General features: G+C 47.0%; 1 protein-coding gene across 3 annotated transcripts in view; it reads left to right on the top strand.

Annotated features, from left to right (window-relative positions):
• EPCIP (exosomal polycystin 1 interacting protein) overlaps positions 1 to 11,679 on the top strand; it is a 36,094-nt gene extending 24,415 nt beyond the window's left edge. For 2 of the 3 annotated variants that reach the window (XM_073617135.1, XM_073617138.1), the window contains exon 2: positions 10,897 to 11,679. In XM_073617135.1, the coding sequence (XP_073473236.1) occupies positions 10,927 to 11,628 (702 nt within the window). In that variant the 5' untranslated portion in view covers positions 10,897 to 10,926 and the 3' untranslated portion in view covers positions 11,629 to 11,679. Of the gene's footprint in view, positions 1 to 1,105; positions 1,373 to 10,896 lie in introns of those variants that run through there. The other variant, XM_073617136.1, reaches the window with a different exon arrangement.
• The last annotated feature ends 8,517 nt before the right edge of the window (positions 11,680 to 20,196 follow it).

Below are 20,196 nucleotides of genomic sequence, written 5' to 3'. Positions count from 1 at the left end.
TCGCCTGAAAAAAGATTGAGAAAAACTGGTTTATACTAGTGCTGAAGATTGGTTTATCTGTACTGTCAATAGACTGTGCCGATTTATGTAAAGACGTCAGTTCATTATAAACTGTGAGTATTTCCTCCCAATACAAGGTACTTAAAACAGGCTTCACCTACAAGTTCCCTACCCCCAGCCTGCGACTGGACAACAGGGGAGCAGCAAAAGACTGATGAGCTCATCTCTCTGCCCTCCCCCATTAGCATTCTTTTTGACAGCAGATTCACAGAGCAGTGAATGCAGGGCACCTGGTTGGCCCCAAGTACTGCCCCTGCTTCCAATCTTAGATCCTCCATATGGTATTTACACAAAGCTCAAATTAAGTCAAATATAGGTATTAATTATATATATTTTTTTTTATTTAATAAATACACAATTGTAATCCTTGATTTTTTTTTATTGAGTTCAGTTTTAATCATTGTCAGCACATTATTCCCATAATGCCCTGATTCTGACCTCAGTAGGACAACAAGTCTCAATCATCATTTTGTTGAAAGCTGACAAGTTCCACTGCCGCTTATATCTCTAGCGCAGTGATGGCGAACCTTGGCACTCCAGATGTTTTGGAACTACATTTCCCATGATGCTCATGCACTCTGCAGTGTAGTTGAGCATCAAGGGAAATGTAGTTCCAAAACATCTGGGGTGCCAAGGTTCGCCACCACTGCTCTAGCGTCCTCCAATCCTGGGTGCATTCGCCCTATGAATAAGCTCCACCTACGATGTAAAACGCGTTGGAGCATTATCGTGGCGAAATAATGCTTCAGATGTTTCAATAAACGTACTGCCTGGCTTTTATTACAGCGAGCGGCTCCCCTGTTTTGTTATGGACTGATATGTGAAGGCTCAATCCAAGTTAAATGAGCGGACAGTTGACACAGGAAGCTGCATAGCTGCTGTAGATAACAATGGTGTCACCCGGCTGGTTATGCAAAGCAGAAGAAGTGTGCAAATCACAAGAATGCCTGCCAAATATTTTTGGCATATATAGATGTATTTTAGCGCGGTACGTAGCTACTTGGCTGGGGCTCCACTTTAAGCATCATCTCCTTGTAGATATTCCAAGCCCTGGAATCTCCTTCTCCAGCTCTCTTTTAGGTATTTGCACAGACATATTAAATTAGCAGAATGACATTGCTCCTTTAACTAACTCAAGACGGTTAGCCAAAAACGTCTGAGATCCATTTCCTGCTACTGGTGTTGCTGCGTGGCAGACGAATCAAAAAACAGAGCAAAAATGAGGAAGCGCTCAGAAACAGAATGCGATTCAAGTTTGCGGAATGCGTATGTCCGCAGTGTAACCTGAACTGATGAGAAATGCCCAGAGCTGGTAAGTGTTTACACCACTGATTTAACACTGTTATGCACTGCTGCTTATGCCATCCAGCTAATACAGTGTAGAAAGATTTCCCAAGCTACCCTTCCAGATGTGGGCAGCCAAGCTGAAGACTGAAGGTTCCCTGTAAGAGTTGGAAGGACTTGCTGGGAATTGTGGTCCCCTCTATGATGGCTCCTTCCTCCCTTATTAACATGCATTGTATATCCCTTGAATCTTGATTAGAAAGGATTAAGTCCAATTTCACTTCTCCTCACAAACTGTGCATAATGAAAAACATCAGCTGTGAACCCAGCGGAAATCTTATACTGGCTGCACATATTTTAAGACAAGCTTCTTTCCTTCTCTCATCAAAGGAAAATTCCAGGAAAAACAGAAAATTCCATCCTAAACATACAATGCGAGTTCTATATAACAAAACCCGTTTTTCGTTTATGACAAACTATCTGAAAGAGAAAACATTCTATAAATGTCTGGCCTGTACCAGGAAATCAAGCCTATTTCAGGACATGTCCTCATTTTAAGGATTCCAAACCTAGGAATTAGACATAGGGGTTTATTTACTAAAGGCAAATCGACTGTGCACTTTGCAAAGTTGCAATCTGCAAGTGCAGTTGCTTCAGAGCTTAGTAAATGAGGTAAAGCTTCACTTTGCACAGAATACCCAATCACGTGCAAGGAAAAATACAAAAAATAGCATTTTTGCTTGCACATGATTGGATGAAGAAAGTCAGCAGAGCTTCTGTCATTTACTAAGCTCTGGAGAAACTGCACTTGCAGAGTGCACAGTCTATTTGCCTTTAGCATAGTTCCCAACTGTCCCTGATTTGCAGACATCTCAAGTCTCCCGGAAGGTGCGGGAGACTCCCACATTTCTGTGGCGGCTCACGCACACCCGCAAGCGCCTTTCTGATCTCCTGGGAATGATCGGTGCAGCGGGGATCAGCTGTGATCACCGATCTCCTTTGTATAGATTTTTAGCTGACAGCTTCTCCTTCTCTCCCTCCTGCGGCTGTCAGCTAAAAAGCTATACAGGGAGATCGGTGATCACAGCTGTCCCTCCAGTCGCACCGATCATCCCCAGCTGCTCTGTGTGCTCCTCCCCCAACCCCATCCGTGTCCTTCTCCACCCCCGTGTTCTCCTCCGGCCCCCTCCATGTCTTTCTCTAACCCCGTTCTCCTCCGGCCCCCTCCATGTCCTTCTCCGCCCCGTTCTCCTCCGCCCCCCTCCATGTCCTTCTCCACCCCCGTTCTCCTCCGGCCCCCTCCATGTCCTTCTCCACCCCCGTTCTCCTCCGGCCCCCTCCATGTCCTTCTCCACCCCCGTTCTCCTCCGGCCCCCTCCATGTCCTCCGCCCCCGTTCTCCTCCGGCCCCCTCCATGTCCTTCTCCACCCCCGTTCTCCTCCGGCCCCCTCCATGTCCTTCTCCGCCCCGTTCTCCTCCAGCCCCCTCCATATCCTTCTCCATCCCCGTTCTCCTCCGGCCCCCTCCATGTCCTTCTCTGCCCCCGTTCTCCTCCGCTCCCCTCCATGTCCTTCTCCACCCCCGTTCTCCTCCGGCCCCCTCCATTTCCTTCTCCGCCCCGTTCTCCTCCGGCCCCCTCCATGTCCTTCTCCACCCCCGTTCTCCCCTGGCCCCCTCCATGTCCTTCTCTATCCCTGTGTTCTCCTCCGGCCCCCTCCATGTCCTTCTCCGCCCCCGTTCTCCTCCGGCCCCCTCCATGTCCTTCTCCACCCCCGTTCTCCCCTGGCCCCCTCCATGTCCTTCTCTACCCCCGTGTTCTCCTCCGGCCCCCTCCATGTCCTTCTCCGCCCCCATTCTCCTCCGGCCCCCTCCATGTCCTTCTCCACCCCCGTTCTCCACCGGCCACCTCCATGTCCTTCTCCGCCGCGTTCTCCAGCCCCCTCCATGTCCTTCTCCGCAGCCCCCTTGTTCTCTTCCGGCTCCCCTCGTCCCACGCAGCCGGCTCCCCTCCTCTCCTCTCCCACCGGCTGCGGGGGGAACTAGTTAATGGACACATTGAGCGAGATCTCTCCTGTGTCCTGATAAATAAGCAGAGTAAACTGTGTTTACTCTGCCCGGTTTATGAATGAACAGGAGCCTCTGTCTCCTGTTCATTCATATTTAGTGCCGAGAAAGGGACTGGGGAATGTGTGTCCTCAGTCCCTTTGTCTGTCTCAAAGGAGAGATGTCAGGGGTCTGTTTAGACCCCTGACATCTCACCAAAGCCCCCCACAAAATATAAAAAAAAATTGTAAAAAAAAATTGTAAAAAAATGAAAAAGTGTAAAAAAATAAAATAAAAAAACTACTGACACCACTCTCCCCTGCCCTACCAACACTGTCCACTGCCCAATCCCCCCCCCCCCCCCAAAAAAAAAAAAGCATTGTGAAAAAAATTAAAAAACAAATTAAATTGTAAAAAAATCAATTATTAAAAATAAAAAAAACTACTGACACCATCCACATACCACCCACTCCACCCTCTTCCCCAGAAGCACTGCGAAAAAATATTGAAAAAGTGATTTAAATAATATTTTGCCGCGGGGGGTGGGGGGGTGGGGGGGGCGTTTGGGGTTGGTTTGCCACCTCCCTGAAATGAGTTTCTGCAGGTTGGGATGTCTGGATTTGGAACAAAGTCCCTCTGTCCCTCATAGCTCCTCATTTGTCCCTCATTTGGTCTGGTCTATATAGTGGTATACAAAATGCACTATTTATCTATCAAAAAGAGTTTTACAGTGCTAAACCTTTCATCCAATACAATTTCTAAATTGCTGCATTTGTAAATTCCAAAAGCCAATATAATGGGAATTAGTAGTGGTAAAAAAGCACTTGTGGGTTTAAACAATCGATTTCTTTTGTACAATTCTCCTTTAGGTGGGTGTAGTAGGTGGTGTGTCCTATGCCTACATACTTTTACTAGTAGGTGTCCCTTGTTCCCATCTCAGAAAGTTGGGAGATATGCTTTAGTAAATCAACTCCAAAATGTAATCCAATCCAGAAGTCACTACTCCCCATTAGTGATTCAATTTTGAATGTGCTATGGTGCAATGTGCTAACATAAGTGTAATGTTAAAGTGGTTGTAAACCCTCTCATATACCCAGCGAAGTGAATAGCCTCAGATGATACACAGAGATGAAACAAATCCTCATACGTAAGTTTTACTTGTTTATCTGCAGTCTTCTTTTTTGCACATTCCTTCAAGAGTGCTGATTTTAGGTGAAATCCTTCTGCTTTTTCAGTATCACAGAGGAGGGGGTAGAGAGCTGCAGTTAGAAGTCTGAGACACTGTTGGGTTGATTTACTAAAGGCAAAAAGACTGTGCACTTTGTAAAGTGCAGTTGTTCCAGAGCTTAGTAAATGAACAGAAGCTCTGCTAATTTCCACAATCCAATCATGTGCAAACAAAAATTATTTTTTTTTTTTTCTTTGAACGTGATTGGGTATTCTTTGCAAAGTGAAGTCTTACCTCATTTACTGAGCTCTGGAGCAACTGCACTTTGCAAAGTGCACAGTCCATTTGCCTTTAGTAAATCGACCCCTGTGTGAGAGCTGATTGGAGGAAAGGAACACATCCCTTTCACAAACACAGCAGAACTGTGTTGTGAATAGATAAGCTGTGTGCTGAGCTCTCCTCCCCGACACAAATTTTATCTCATGAAAACTTACGCTGATAATAGAGGAACAAAGCACCAGAGAGAAACGACACTCGGAGCTTTGGGGATAGACAAGTAAACACTACTGATATATGAGCTTTGTTCAGATTTCATAATTGAGGTTTACAACCACTTTAAGGATAGGCAGGCCAGGCCAAGGGGTAGGCAGCAGAGGCTGTCTTGGGCACTTCAGCAGGAAGGAGCACAAAAAAAAGAACAGGGCTGTGTCAATGAAGTGGCTCAGAGCTCATGGGGAAGCACACCTTGGTCTTTTTGACATGGGTGCTAAAGCAGTGGTCATCAACCCTGTCCTCAGGGCCCACTAACGGGCTAGGTTTGCAAGATGACTGAAATACATCACAGGTGATATCATTCGCTGCTCAGTGATTGCAGTATTCTAGTCTGCATCTCCCCAAGGTAATACATAAAACCTGGCCTGTTAGTGGGCCCTGAGGACAGGGTTGATGACCACTGTGCTAAAGGACCTTTTCCTAACACCGAGCATAGGGATGAGTGGATTGGTTGATATGTGGTCACAAACATAGCTCCCAACTGCCTCTCATTTGGAAGGACTGGCCCTCTTTTGAGGCCAAACCCCTTTGTCCCTCATGCAGCCTCAGCTGTCCCTTTTTTTTTTGTCTGATTTGTACATCCCTATATAAAATGTAATATTTTACTACTAAAAATGCTATGCTGTACTAAACTTTTTATCCAACCTTTATATTACTGTATTTTTTATTTTGAAAAGCCAATATAAAGAAAAATAGAGGTTAAAAAGCACTTGTCAGATTTAGCCAATCATTATCTGCATATTAGATCTTTGTGGGCCGTGTGCCAAAAAGTGTCCCTTTATAATTTCAGAAAGTTGAGAGGTATAGTCACCATGAATCACTGCGTATCCCAGGCAAACCAATCCACTCTTTTATGAACTGGTGAAGAAGTCTTGGGACCCTGGGGCCTGTTTACTTCACAGCTACCAGTTGTGGAAAGGCCTAGCTCTATCCTGGAGAGTAGACTCTGCTTCCCTCACTGCCACCTGGCCTTTAGCAAAAGGGATCCAACTTTTATTTCCTGGCAGGCAGTACAGGGGATTATATGGTGGGATCCCCCTGTCCCTTGTGGTGTCATTGCCATATTAAGGAATTACTATGTTTTTGAAAGGGTAGGCCCTAGGTGGGTATGTGGACAAGGAGGCCACAGTAGGTCTAGAATCCTTCCTTATAATCCCCTGTGCTGTTCTGTCATTATGTCATGACTGCCTTATTTATATCAGCTTCAGGGCTTTCTGAGTCACTGACCTAGGTCTAGCATGCAGAAATAGGAGTAAGAACATTGGACTAGTTCAGGTTAATGTCCCAGAATTCACTGAAGCCTTGATTCAGCATGACAGCCAGCCAGCTAGTATTTTCAGACAGAAAGGTCAGGATCAGCAGTACCAGTTGATAATTTTTAGTTCCTGCTTACTGCTGTCCAGAGGTCCTAGAGGTGAGTATGGCTCCCAGCTGTCCCTCTTTGGGAACCTAATACCCAGCCGTATCCCTCTTTCCTCCTTAGATGTTGCTCATTTTAGTCTTTCATATACAGCTCTACAAATTATCTGAACACAAAAATGTTATACTACACTAAACTTTTCATTTAAGCTTTAAATTGTTGCATGCTGAAAACCCAATATAAAGGAAAAGTAGTGTCAAGAAAGGACCTGGTTTAACCAACCATTTTTTGCATAATAATTCCTCTTGGTCCACATAATTGGGGTGTCCTTATTCTAAATACTTTGTGCCAGGGCCGGACTGGGACTAAAAACCAGCCCTGGAAAAAATTTCATACCAGCCCCATAGCATTATTATACCAGCCCAACAGCATAACTTTCTTGTTCATGAAAGGGAAAACCATATATATAGATAAGACAGATATGAAAGCACATAGGGCTTATATATATATATATATATATATATATATATATATATATATATATATATATATATATATATATAAGCAAATTCCAGTTAAAAGTGGTCAATCATCAAGGGGGACACCAGGAACTCAAAACGTGGCGGGGGGGCGGGGACTCTGTTGACCAGAGACAACCCTACGCAGAAAGAATACACTAAGGTAGGATGAGTTACTGATATAAGGGGGAAATCTTTATATCAGTGCCCCCTTACATTTTTGAATTCACTCCCCCCTTACATCAGTGACCCCCCTAAGACTGGCCTGGCGACGCTGTCTCTGACCTCCTCTCAGGTGCACCATGCAGGGCTCAGTCAGTTGGCTCCAGCTCGGTTGCTCTGGTTTTAACCTATGGTCTCCTCACCACAGTCCACACACGTCTGACTTCTTCCATGACCCCCATCTCGGCGGTGCTCCCATTCTTGACTCCTCTTCAGACTCCCTCAGAGACTGCAGACATGATACAGGAGATGTCAGAGGTTGCGGTCATGATACAGGAGATGGTTAGAGTCTGAGGACATCATACCAAAGATGGTAAGAGAATGCAGACATGCTACAAGAGATGGTCAGAGACTGCTGACATGATACAGAAGATTAATGCAGCCTCACCAGTTCCCATCAAATGCGGCCTCACTGTGCTCATCAAATGCGACCTCGCTGTGCCCATCAAATGCAACCTCACTGTGCCCATCAAATGCGGCCTCACTGTGCCCATCAAATGCAGCCTCACTGTGCCCATCAATGCAGCCTCACTGTGCTCATTAATTACAGCCTCACTGTGCCCATCAAATGCAGACTCCCTGTGTCCATCAAATGCAGCCTCACTGTGCTCATCAATTGCAGCCTTACTGTGCCCATCATTGCAGCCTCACTGTCCATCAAATGCGGCTTTACTGTGCCAGTGAATGCAGCCTCACTGTGGCCATCATTGCAGCCTCACTGCCCATCAATGCAGCCTCACTGTGCCCATCATTGCAGCCTCCCTGCCCATCAATGCAGCATCACTGTGCCTATCAAATGCAGCTTTACTGTGCCCATGAATGCAGCCTCACTGTGCCCATGAATTCAGCCTCACTGTGCCCATCATTGCAGCCTGTGCCCATGAATGCAGACTCACTGTGCCAATCCATACAGGCTCACCATTATAACACTCACAGAGACAGCGGACATCTCCCGCGTTGTATCACGGAGCTGGTTTCTGTGTTCAGCGGCCGCGCTGTTACAAGGTCCCGCCCCCCTAGACCGGCTCGTGTGATAGGCGGAACCTTCAATCCACTATCACACAAGCCGGTCTAAGGGGGCGGGACCTTGTAACAGCGCGCTTGCTGAACACAGAAACCAGCTCAGTTATACACAGGAGGAGGGAGGGGAGCGCTGCAGCCGCAGCTCAAAGCGCCCCCAGGGCAGGCGGCCTGGTATCCCGGTAGGCTAGTCCGGCCCTGCTTTGTGCTTATAGGTCTGTCTCTTTATCATCTCAGAAGGTTGGATGGAATAGAAGAGGCAAACGTGTGATCTGCTAAGGTTATACAGAATCACGTTCATGTACAATGAAAAGCGCTGGAGAGTATGAGAAGTCCCTGGTAATCTGTGGAAGATGTGTGTTGCGTAATTCCAAAGTTATAAATTTGGATGTCGGCACAAGTTATTTATAGAACAAATGCCCTGTGGGAACTTGGAGGTGACGTCAAATAGAAAAGCTGGAAGACAATTGTAGTTTTGCCTTATTTAAATAATGTTTCCAATAGTTTGGAAGAGGATTTTGGCATTGAAAACAAACCTAAAATTAAAGTGAACCTCACAGTCCTTGACCTTAAACCCACAACAGTAAAATCTGTCTGTATATGCAGCATAGCATGCTTGTTATACTCACTGTGGAACTTAAGGGGTTAATCCTCTGCATTGTGTAAAAAGGCTGTTTTATCCTGTATGCACAGATCCTCCCCCTCCTGCTCTGTCTACCTGGGGAAAGCCAGTCACTGTCACTTTAACTTCCTCCAACCTCAACATTATGTTTAAAAAAAAACCTTAAAGTGACCCCTTCAGTCATCTGAAAAAAATCTAATAGAGATTCCCTAAAATAGAGGAGGTATTATACTCACTTCTCCAGTAGCCCATAACTCTGTTATGGTGCTGAATTAGGCAAATCAGCATTAAACACCCTTAGGAGTATCGGATTCCTGTGTCCCCCACCATGTGCTGTGGTTCCATCTTTCCATCTCCACAGGACACAGCAATGGCATAAGAACTGGAGAATAAATCCACAAGAATCCGACACTCCTAGAAGTGTCAAAAGCTGAGGAGTCTGATGTAAGTTGCAACATTGTAACAGAGTGAAGGTAAGAGAGAGGGTCCCAGGAAATGTAAATACAATACTGTGTGGAGCCACGTGGATGGGCTCACTAATGCCCAGGACTAGGTGGGGCCACAGTCATGCACAATTCAGAATTCAGCAGGCATCCCATGTTTAGAAGTTACCCGTCCACCTTGCACAGTAATACATTAAACTTGAGGCTCTTTGCTGTAAGGCACTCTTCTCCTGTGACACTGTACACCTTATCTTCTGAATGCAGCACTTTGAGGGGGACACCGTGGAGACTGTGTCCTGCTCCACCAGCCATCTACTCTGGCACCTCACTTCCAGTGGCAGATCAGAAATCCCACCATGCACTGAGTGTGGATCTCTACATGTGCACACGTTAATTTCCTACTCTCCCGTACCTGCAGCTAGGTCCGTAGGGTCCCCGTGCCGTGGGTTCTGTTCCAAATATTGTGGGGCACTGACCTCTAGGGAAAAAGTCAGAGCACAAACCCCCTCACTAACCAGAGGACCCATCACCCATGCTTGGTACCACCTTCCCGCTGACTGGCTGCTATAGCATTCCCACCAGTCCTGGTTACCCATAGCAACTGCATGTTAGACATGACTTCCCACAAACTCCTTTGTATGGTTAACTCTTTATCGGTGGCTCTCTAGCTTCTTCTTTTCATCCCTATTGATGTTACAGGCCCTGTTCTTTGGATAGGCCATGTACCCTAATACACCCCTTTGGCCAAACTTCAGATGAGGCATAAAGCGGTTAATGGAACTTTACTGAAAATTCAGTTGTACAGTCCAACAGTACAGCTTACATGAACAAAGTCCAACCCTAACTACCTATCGTAGGCTGCCCAGGTTCATACCATCTCCAAGGTAACAAGTCCTTCAATGCAAGTTCATTGCTGGTGGTTTCCTGGCTTCAGGTGAGATCCCAAGCAGGTGACACAGTAGGGGGCGGGGCACATGCTCCTTGTAGGATTACATGCTCCATCAGATCCACCTGGGGTTAAGGACCCAAGAAAAACCTTGGAAAGGAGAAAAACACATTAACCCTTTCCCAACCTGAACTTTCTCCATAGCCACATAGTGCAGTTGGTACAACCACAGAAATGCTTTAAACTTGGGTACCCTGTAAGCACTTGCTTACAAAAGCATCTATTGCAGCTTCCATAAGAATTTTTTTGGGCAACTGTCAGAGTCACTTTTAACCTTAGCTTTAAAATGCTGTTGTCCAAGGGTGACTAGATTGCTCCTCCATAGATGCAGTGGAGGAGTGTATATAGCCACCCTAAGACAGGAGGTAGGCTACTGGCTGATCTCCAGGTGAAAATATAGGAAAAAAGCTTGAAAAAAGAAAACGAATCCAACCACCCCTCCATTGATTGGTAAGCTACAATAAATTCTTTTTTTTTCTAAATTCAGTTTAGTTATGCTTTAAAGGGCTCTAGCACATGGGTGTAAAATACACTGTAAATTGTAAATATTTATCACTCTATTACTTTAGTTTAGGCACACGACTGTCTGGATTTGTGGACTTATGAATATGTCCCTGTATTTTACATTGGACTAACTGATGTAAATTCTTGTCTCTAGAGAAATCTTGTCTTGTGCAGCCCCTGATGGATGAAGCTGTGCTCTTTGAAGTCTGGCAGATTTGGTATTAGGATATCAATGTCCTTCTACAGTCAACATCTCTTTTTACTAGGCTTTCTGGGTCTCTGCAGTATTTCAGGCCTTGTGCTCAGTCAGAACCACACGCTGATATTTTCCAAAGACAACAACATCCGAAATTGCAGTTGCTCCTCTAACATCCATAACTGCGATTACAACCTGGCCAACCTGGAGTGCAGCTGTAAGACTGTCCACCCGAAGAACAAGACTGGATCTAGGCTGAGCTACAGTGGCAACCTGACCATCTGGTTCTCTGATACGTCCACTCTAGGCAAACTGGTGAACTTCACTTTTGTGCAAAACCTAAAACTTTCACTTTGTGGCACTACAGTGCTGCCAACTGAATACCTGGCCATTCTGGGACTCCGACATCTAAGGGTGCAAACAGAAGATATGGCGGAGCAAAGTGTGATCATTTACAGTTGCAGTGATCAGAAGGTCAAGGATGGAGACGGACCTTGTCCCACAACCAGAGACAAGCAGTCACAGTTACATATTTCTTACCTGGACACGTCTGTCTTTAATGGGCTTTCCCTGGTCAAATCATACAGCGTGGAGAACATCTCCAGTGTTTTGGAACACTTCCCAAACTTGCCTTTGTCTAATGTGATCACCACAGCAGACACAAGTTACATTGTGACGTTAATCTACTGATGACAGGGATGACTGCATTTAACTGTAAATAAAAGTACTATTTTTTTTGTATTTATCTTGTGTTATTGTGATAGTGCTCTGAATGTGAATAATGCAAAAAAAATGTTAGTTTCTATAGATTTTGCTTTACTTTACAATAGGTTCAATTTACAAAGCTTTAACACATGGATAAGGAGCTTTGTTTTCAGCATAATTTTTCAGAGTCATTTTTCAAATCTCATTGGAAAAAAACTTATCATTTCAAAAATAAAGTTTCTTATCCTGGTGTGTTAGCTTTGTGAATTGAGCCTATAGGCAGTGGTGTCGCTAGGGGGTGGCTATTGGGGCTATAGCCCCGAATCTGGGGCCCATAGCCCCGAGTCTCTGCAGGTGTCCCCAAGGGGAGGGGAGGCCCTCTGGGGACCCTTATGCAAGGAGGAGGCTCTCTGGGGACCCTGATTTTAAGGGAGAGGCTCTCTGGGGACCCTGATGTAAGTGGGGGCTCTCTGGGGATATATACACACACACACATATATTACTGTATATACATGTGTATGCCCGCCCAAGCGTATGACTTTCTTTACTACGCTGCTATGGGCTCTAGCCCCAGATCTTTTATAGACCTAGCAATGCCCCTGCCTATAGGGATAACATATCAGCCATTACATTATGACCACTGACAGGTAAAGGGAATATCTCATTACAATGGCATTTGAAAATTGGTGGGGTATATTAGGAAGCAAGTGAACATGTTGTCCATGAAGTTGATGTGGTGAAAGCAGAATAAAATAGGCATCGCATTTTGTTGTGTATGGGGCTGTGAAGCCCATGGTGACCAATGTCCACAGCCAAAAGCTTCTATAATGGTCACATGAACATCAGAACTGGACTACGGAGCAAAGGAAGAAGGTGGCCAGGTCTGATGAATTACGTTTTCTTTAACATCATGTGGATGGCCAGGTGCATGTGCGTAACTTACGTGGGGAAGAGATGGCACCAGGATGCGGTATAAGAAGGCAAGATGGCAGAGGCAGTGTGATGCTTTGGGCAATGTTCTGTTGGGAAACCTTGGGTCCTACCATTCATGTGGATGTTACTTTGGAGTCCATGCCTCAATAGGTCAGGGCTGTTTTAGCAAAAAGGGGCCATACTCAATATTATGTGGGTGGTCATAATGTTATGGCTGATTGGTGTATTCTATAACAGTTTCCACACACACACTATAATCCATAAGCCATCAAGTTCATTCCGAAAAAGTCCTTAAGGCAAAGCAGCGCTTCCAAATAATATTGTGCACCATTAGATGACAATAGTACAAGGCACCTAGTGAGACAAATTCGGTCAAAATGCTTGTGCAACAGTTCATAGAAATTCATCAGGTGTATGGAGAATCCACCTTCACCGCACCACGTGATTCCACTCCCACAGGAATTGCACTTACCAGAAATATGTTAAATAACGCTTTGGATATGTTATGCCCAAACAATATCAAAGATTCGTCATCCAGGATATCTCTAATAAATCATCAGGACCATGGATTGGATTGATGCCATCCAAATCACGTTAATCTCACTCATGTAATCATAGGTATTTCCTCAGATTCAAACATAAAGGAAAACAATCCTCGTAGCGTAACTCTGTTAAGATTTTATTATAAATTAAATCCCCCTTAACCCTATGCACTTACAAACAACAGTTAAAAATCAGCATTTAATAAAATATTGCACTGTGTGCCGTCTGTCGGGACTATACTCACCGAGGCCAAGATGCCGAGAGCGGCTCGCCCTTACGACCACGCGCACCCGAACCCCTGGAAGTGATACAGGGAATTGGGGGCACGCGGAGGCACGGGCTTCCGGTGGTGGCTGGATTCCCGATGGGCCCGAAGGAGGTCCGTGTAACCGTTGGGCACTGGAGGAACTGCAAGGCAAGTAGTTAACTGGAACTGGGGTGTCAGGCAGGACAAGTCCGTTATACCGGCAGAGGTCAGAACCGGGGTATCAAGCAGAGCAAGTCCGTATAATCAAGCAGGGTTCAGAGGTATCAGGCCAGCAAGCGGAATCCGTTAATCAGGCAGAGGTCAGGGTATCAGGCAAGCAAGAGTAATCCGTATAACAGGCAGAGGTCAGGGTATCAGGCAAGCAAGAGTAATCCGTATAACAGGCAGAGGTCAGGGTATCAGGCAAGCAAGGGTAATCCGTTTAACAGGCAGAGTTCAGCACAGGAAACACTGTAGACAAGGAAAATAGCAGGTACAGGGGACAGGGCACAGCTGACGACAAACCAGCAACCCGACTGGGTGCTGGAGCCGTCAGATGTAGCCCTCTGGCGAGCGCGTTAGCGTGACGCGCTGCCGGGCACCCGCACGGCCACGGCGCGCACACGGGGACCGCCGTGCACCCGCGCGCGCCGCACCATTGGGCCGCGAACGGGTGTACGGCGTAGCGTGAGTCCTCCGCGCATGCGCCCTGGAGCCCAGCGGACGGAGGCGGCTTGTGCCTCCTGACAGTGCCCCCCTCCTAAGGGCGGACACTGGACGCCCAGACTGGACATCACCTCCGGATGGTCTCGGTGGAAAGCTTGACTTAAGCGTGGTGCATGTAGGTTCTTTGCGGGTTCCCAAGAGTTGTCCTCAGGTGGATAACCCTTCCACTGGATCAGATACTGCAATTGTCTGCCCTTCTTCCTACAGTTAAGGATGGACTCCACCTCAAACTCATTCTCTCCATCCACCCTAACTGGTGGCGGAGGAAGTTCCCCTCTTTCCGGAAAAGTGCTGTCCACCACGGGCTTCAGTAAGGACACGTGGAAGACAGGATGGATTCTGTAAGTCTTTGGTAATGCTAGCTCCATAGCCACAGGGTTGATAATCCTTTTGATGGGGAAAGGACCAATGAACTTGGGCCCCAATTTCCGCGAAGGCACGGATAGTTTAAGGTTGATAGTAGATAACCAGACCTCTTCTCCTAATTTAAAGGTTGGATTTTCCCTCCTGCCCCGGTCATACTGCTCCTTGTAATCCGTTTGAGCCCTTTGCAACATGTCTTGAATCCTCTGGAAATTCGCTTGTAAAGAGGTTATTCTGTCATGCACTGCAGGGACTGCTATCTCAGGAACATCGTGGGACAGAAAGGTGGGATGGAATCCGCAATTTGCCCAGAAAGGCGTTTGGTTGGTAGCAGCGTGAACGGAATTGTTATACGCGAACTCTGCGTATGGGAGAAGGCTTGCCCAATCATCTTGAGATCCCGAGCAGAAACACCGCAGATATTGCTCTAGAGTCTGGTTCGTCCTCTCCGTTTGGCCGTTACTCTGAGGGTGGTAAGCTGATGAGAGGCAGACTTTGATATTTAAGGCTTTGCAGAGCTCCCTCCAAAATTTGGACGTAAATTGTACACCCCTGTCTGATACGATGTTCTTTGGTACTCCATGGAGCCTGATGATTTCCTTCAGAAAAATATTGGCAGTCTCTAAGGCCGAAGGGGTGCCCTTCATGGGCAAAAAATGGGCCATCTTGGAGAGACGGTCAACCACGACAAAAATAGTGGTAAAACCCCCCGAGGCTGGCAAGTCCACTATGAAATCCATGGAGACATCAGACCATGGCCGTTCGGGGATAGGTAGGGGTCTTAGTAAACCCCAAGACTTGGCGTTTCGACCCTTGTTCCGCTGACACAGAGGGCAGGATGCCACATATTCTTTGCAATCCCGTCTCCACCCAGGCCACCAAAAGGAACGAGAGACCAGCTCGGACGTCTTCCTTACTCCAAAGTGCCCTGCGAGTTTATGGTCATGGCACATCTTAAGGGTTAGCGACCGTGTCTCCCGAGGTACAATAATTTTCCCACGGATCCAAAAAAAATTACCATTTCTTTTCAAGGATTGCACCTCTGGTTCCATGCAAGAGTTGGATGATGATTTGATGGATGACATCAAATCCACTTGTGTCACCCCAAGGAAGTTTTGAGAAGAGAGGATTGTACCAGGTTCTGGAGTTTGGGACTCTGCTGAGAACATCCGTGAGAGTGCGTCTGCCTTTCCATTCTTTGAGCCTGGTCTGTAGGATATGTGGAAGTTGAAGCGGGAGAAAAAGAGAGCCCAGCGGGCTTGTCTAGGTTTTAGTCGTTTTGCTGTCCGTAAGTATTCGAGGTTTTTATGATCTGTAAAGATCATTACTGGATGTAATGCGCCTTCGAGCAGATACCTCCATTCTTCTAGAGCGAATTTTATGGCCAGCAGCTCCCTGTCACCCACGTCGTAGTTTAACTCTGGCGGGCTGAGTCTCCGGGAAGCGAATGCAACGGGGTGAAGGATGGCTTTGGGCCCTTGTCTTTGGGAGAGAATTGCTCCTGTTGCAATTTCCGAGGCGTCCACCTCCAGAACAAATGGCTGAGAAGGATCGGGGTGGCGAAGAATTGGAGCCGAACTAAACAGGTCTTTTAATTTCAGAAAGGCCTCTTGTGCGGCCTCACTCCACCGGAAAGAACTGTGCTGACGGGTTAGCTGGGTGATAGGTGCTACAATGGTCGAGAATCCGATAATAAATTTCCGATAAAAGTTAGCGAATCCTATGAATCGTTGGACCCCTTTTTTATCGGATGGAGCTGGCCAATCTTGGATGGCTTGTATCTTTTGGGGGTCCATTGCGATCCCGTCGGCCGATATGATGAACCCCAGGAATTGTACCACTGACCTCTCGAATTCGCACTTCTCCACTTTCAAATAAAGCTTGTGCTGTTTTAATATAGTGAGGACTCTTTTGACATGCCCCTTGTGTAGCTCAATCGTGGAAGAGAAAATGAGTATGTCATCTAGATAGACAACAAGGAAGTCATCCAGGTATTCTCGGAATATGTCGTTAACTAGGTGCTGAAAGGTGGCTGGAGCATTGCATAGCCCGAATGGCATCACCAGGTACTCGAAGTGTCCAAACCTGGACCTGAACGCTGTCTTCCATTCATCCCCGGCTCTGATTCTAACAAGGTTATAGGCACCCCGCAGGTCTAATTTGGAAAAGACCTTGGCAGATCGGAATCGTTGGAATAGCTCCGGGATGAGTGGTAGTGGGTACCTGTTCTTGATGGTGATATTATTAAGCTGCCGGTAGTCCACACAAGGTCTAAGGGACCCATCCTTTTTTCCGACAAAGAATATCCCTGCTCCAGCAGGTGAGGATGAGGGACAGATAAAACCCTTTTCCAGGTTCTCATCGATGTACTGTCTGAGCGCCTCCAGTTCAGTCTCGGAGAGAGGGAATATACGACCGAACGGGATCACTGATCCCGGCAACAGGTCGATCGGACAGTCATAAGGCCGATGAGGTAGTAGGCGGTCAGCCATTTGTTTATTAAAGACCTCTTGGAACTCCAGATATTCAGAGGGAATCTGCTGAAGTTTGTCTGACGGAGTGGTCACCGTAGCACAAACCTTCGGGGTTAAAGGGAGACAATGCTCAGAGCAATATGGAGAGGAGAAGGACACCACCTTGGTGCTCCATTGGATCTGCGGATCATGAGCTTGTAACCAGGGCAGACCGAGGATGACTGGGAAGATGGGAGAATGGATGAGGTCAAGCCGTAGGAGCTCCTGATGCCCGGAGTCGGTGGTTACGAGGATAGGCTGGGTCTCCTGGGTGATTGGACCTGAACTAGGAAGAGACCCATCAGCTAGATGCACTTGTAAACCTTGAGCTTTTGTTTGCAAGGGAATACGGAGGCTGCGGGCCAAGGCTGCATCCATGAAGCAGCTACAAGCCCCCGAATCAATGATGGCGGGTAGGTGAGACTCCCCTTCCGGTAGCTGCAAGGAAACAGACAACATCACATAAGACTTTGGAGCATTATTATCTTGGTAATTCATCAATTTTGGCTGTAGGAACTTACTGGGCCTTATTGGACAATTGCGCAGGAAGTGTCCAGCTCCCCCGCAGTACAGACACAGATTGGACTGCCGTCTGCGTTGCCTCTCTTCCGAAGTTAGCGGGGCCCTGACCAGGCCTAGCTGCATGGGCTCAGCTTCAGGAGGTGTAGTAGGAGATGGTGACGGCATAGGTGGGGCCCTGAATGGCGCCCACGTAGGGCGTGGACCCTGAAACCGCTCCGAGCGGCGTTCTCGCAGGCGCCTGTCCAGTTTCGTGGCTGCCTGAATGAGCTCTTCCAAAGAATCAGGAGTCTCCATTCTGGCTAGCTCATCTTTGAGGAGTTCAGACAAGCCTTGACGGTACTGGTAACGAAGAGCCAGCTCGTTCCAATTCGTGTCGGCCGCCCATTTACGGAACTCCACCGTATAGTCTTCAATAGGTCTCCTCCCTTGGGACAAGTGGTGTAAGATGGCTTCAGCTGTAGCTTTCCGTTGAGGGTCGTCATAGAGTTTGGACATACCCTCGAAGAAGGTGTCTATGGAATTTAATGCAGGACTTCCCTGTTCCATTAAGCCGTGGGCCCAAGCCTGAGGTTCTTCTGACAGCAGCGAGATAGCAAAACCCACCTTGACGATCTCTGATGTGAATGTCCGGGGCTGGAGGGCAAAGTACAGAGAACAGGCGTTCTTGAAGGCTCTGAATTTTTTACGGTCCCCTGAGAACCGTTCGGGTGTAGGGACCCTAGGCTCGGGAAGCGCCATGACAACTGTAGGGTTGGTGGTGGCCTGGGGAAGCGGACCTTCATTGCTGGGTGCCGGAACTGCAGCAGCAGGGGGAAGTACCCCAGTAATCTGTTGGAGGCGGTTATCAATCTGGGTATACCCCTCCTGTAGCTTCTGGACTGAGTCGGCCAAAGTGGAGACCTGTTGACACAGGATCTCCAAAGGAGAGCGCGCTCTGTCGGCCTCGGACATCTGGCTGGTTTGTACTGTCGGGACTATACTCACCGAGGCCAAGATGCCGAGAGCGGCTCGCCCTTACGACCACGCGCACCCGAACCCCTGGAAGTGATACAGGGAATTGGGGGCACGCGGAGGCACGGGCTTCCGGTGGTGGCTGGATTCCCGATGGGCCCGAAGGAGGTCCGTGTAACCGTTGGGCACTGGAGGAACTGCAAGGCAAGTAGTTAACTGGAACTGGGGTGTCAGGCAGGACAAGTCCGTTATACCGGCAGAGGTCAGAACCGGGGTATCAAGCAGAGCAAGTCCGTATAATCAAGCAGGGTTCAGAGGTATCAGGCCAGCAAGCGGAATCCGTTAATCAGGCAGAGGTCAGGGTATCAGGCAAGCAAGAGTAATCCGTATAACAGGCAGAGGTCAGGGTATCAGGCAAGCAAGAGTAATCCGTATAACAGGCAGAGGTCAGGGTATCAGGCAAGCAAGGGTAATCCGTTTAACAGGCAGAGTTCAGCACAGGAAACACTGTAGACAAGGAAAATAGCAGGTACAGGGGACAGGGCACAGCTGACGACAAACCAGCAACCCGACTGGGTGCTGGAGCCGTCAGATGCAGCCCTCCGGCGAGCGCGTCAGCGTGACGCGCTGCCGGGCACCCGCACGGCCACGGCGCGCACACGGGGACCGCCGTGCACCTGCGCGCGCCGCACCATTGGGCCGCGAACGGGTGTACGGCGTAGCGTGAGTCCTCCGCGCATGCGCCCTGGAGCCCGGCGGACGGAGGCGGCTTGTGCCTCCTGACACCGTCATTCGATACTCTCTCACCGCTTGTGAAGGTCAATTCGTCTGCTGTGATTCCCAAGAAGAGATCGAATACTGTGGACCAGTGCAGAAAGCCGTGTGGTCACACCTAGACGCGTTTCGTCATTACGTCTTTTTCAATATATCATATATATATATATATATATATATATATATATATATATATATATATATGGAATCTTTATAATAAATAAAAGTATTGAGCAGTGTCAATAAATTAAGTCAGGAATGTATATATGTATGTATGTATGTATATATATATCTATATATATCTATATATATCTATATATATATATAGATATATACATACATTCCAAGCTTCCTCCAATGCAGTTGATACAACTGCTATTGGTTTATTATACTTTAATCTCATAAATTTAAAACCATATATACAAGGTCCTAATCAAACACACATATAATGTTCCTTCAGTTATGGCCCTAAATATTTTGGCACACCTCAAAAGGGTGATGATTGGCATCCAATATTAAATGTAAAAACCTACATTTGGAGGGACATCGTCCTGCCATATGTTACACCCCCTAGCTTCCTACTTTAACTCTAAGGTACCATATTAAACACAGTCAGACTCGATTAGTAGTCGCTTATAAAGCAATTCAAATTGAGCTCAACGTTTAACCCCTTTGGTTGGAGAGTTTTGATGAGATATATCCATTTTGTCTCACACTTGGATATTTCCCTCACCATATAAGAGCCCCTCCAAGAAGGACACAACTTCTCTATACCCCAAAACAACAAACCAGAGGGATCTCTATTGTGTTTGCGTCTAAAGTGGAGAGACACACTATGATCCTTATATCCAATCTGAATGTTATAGATATGTTCAGATACTCGTTTGGCTAGGGTTCTTTTTTAAGGATTTAAGGACTTTTTTCGGAATTAACTTTATGGCTTATGGATTATATTGTATTGCATTATTATAGTGGCTGCTA

This window comes from Aquarana catesbeiana, linkage group LG02, assembly GCF_042186555.1.
Source record: "Aquarana catesbeiana isolate 2022-GZ linkage group LG02, ASM4218655v1, whole genome shotgun sequence".
Classification (NCBI taxonomy): Eukaryota; Metazoa; Chordata; class Amphibia; order Anura; family Ranidae; genus Aquarana; species Aquarana catesbeiana.
The sequence above is the reverse complement of the archived record's forward strand: the minus strand, read 5'-3'. Positions and strand labels throughout refer to the sequence as shown.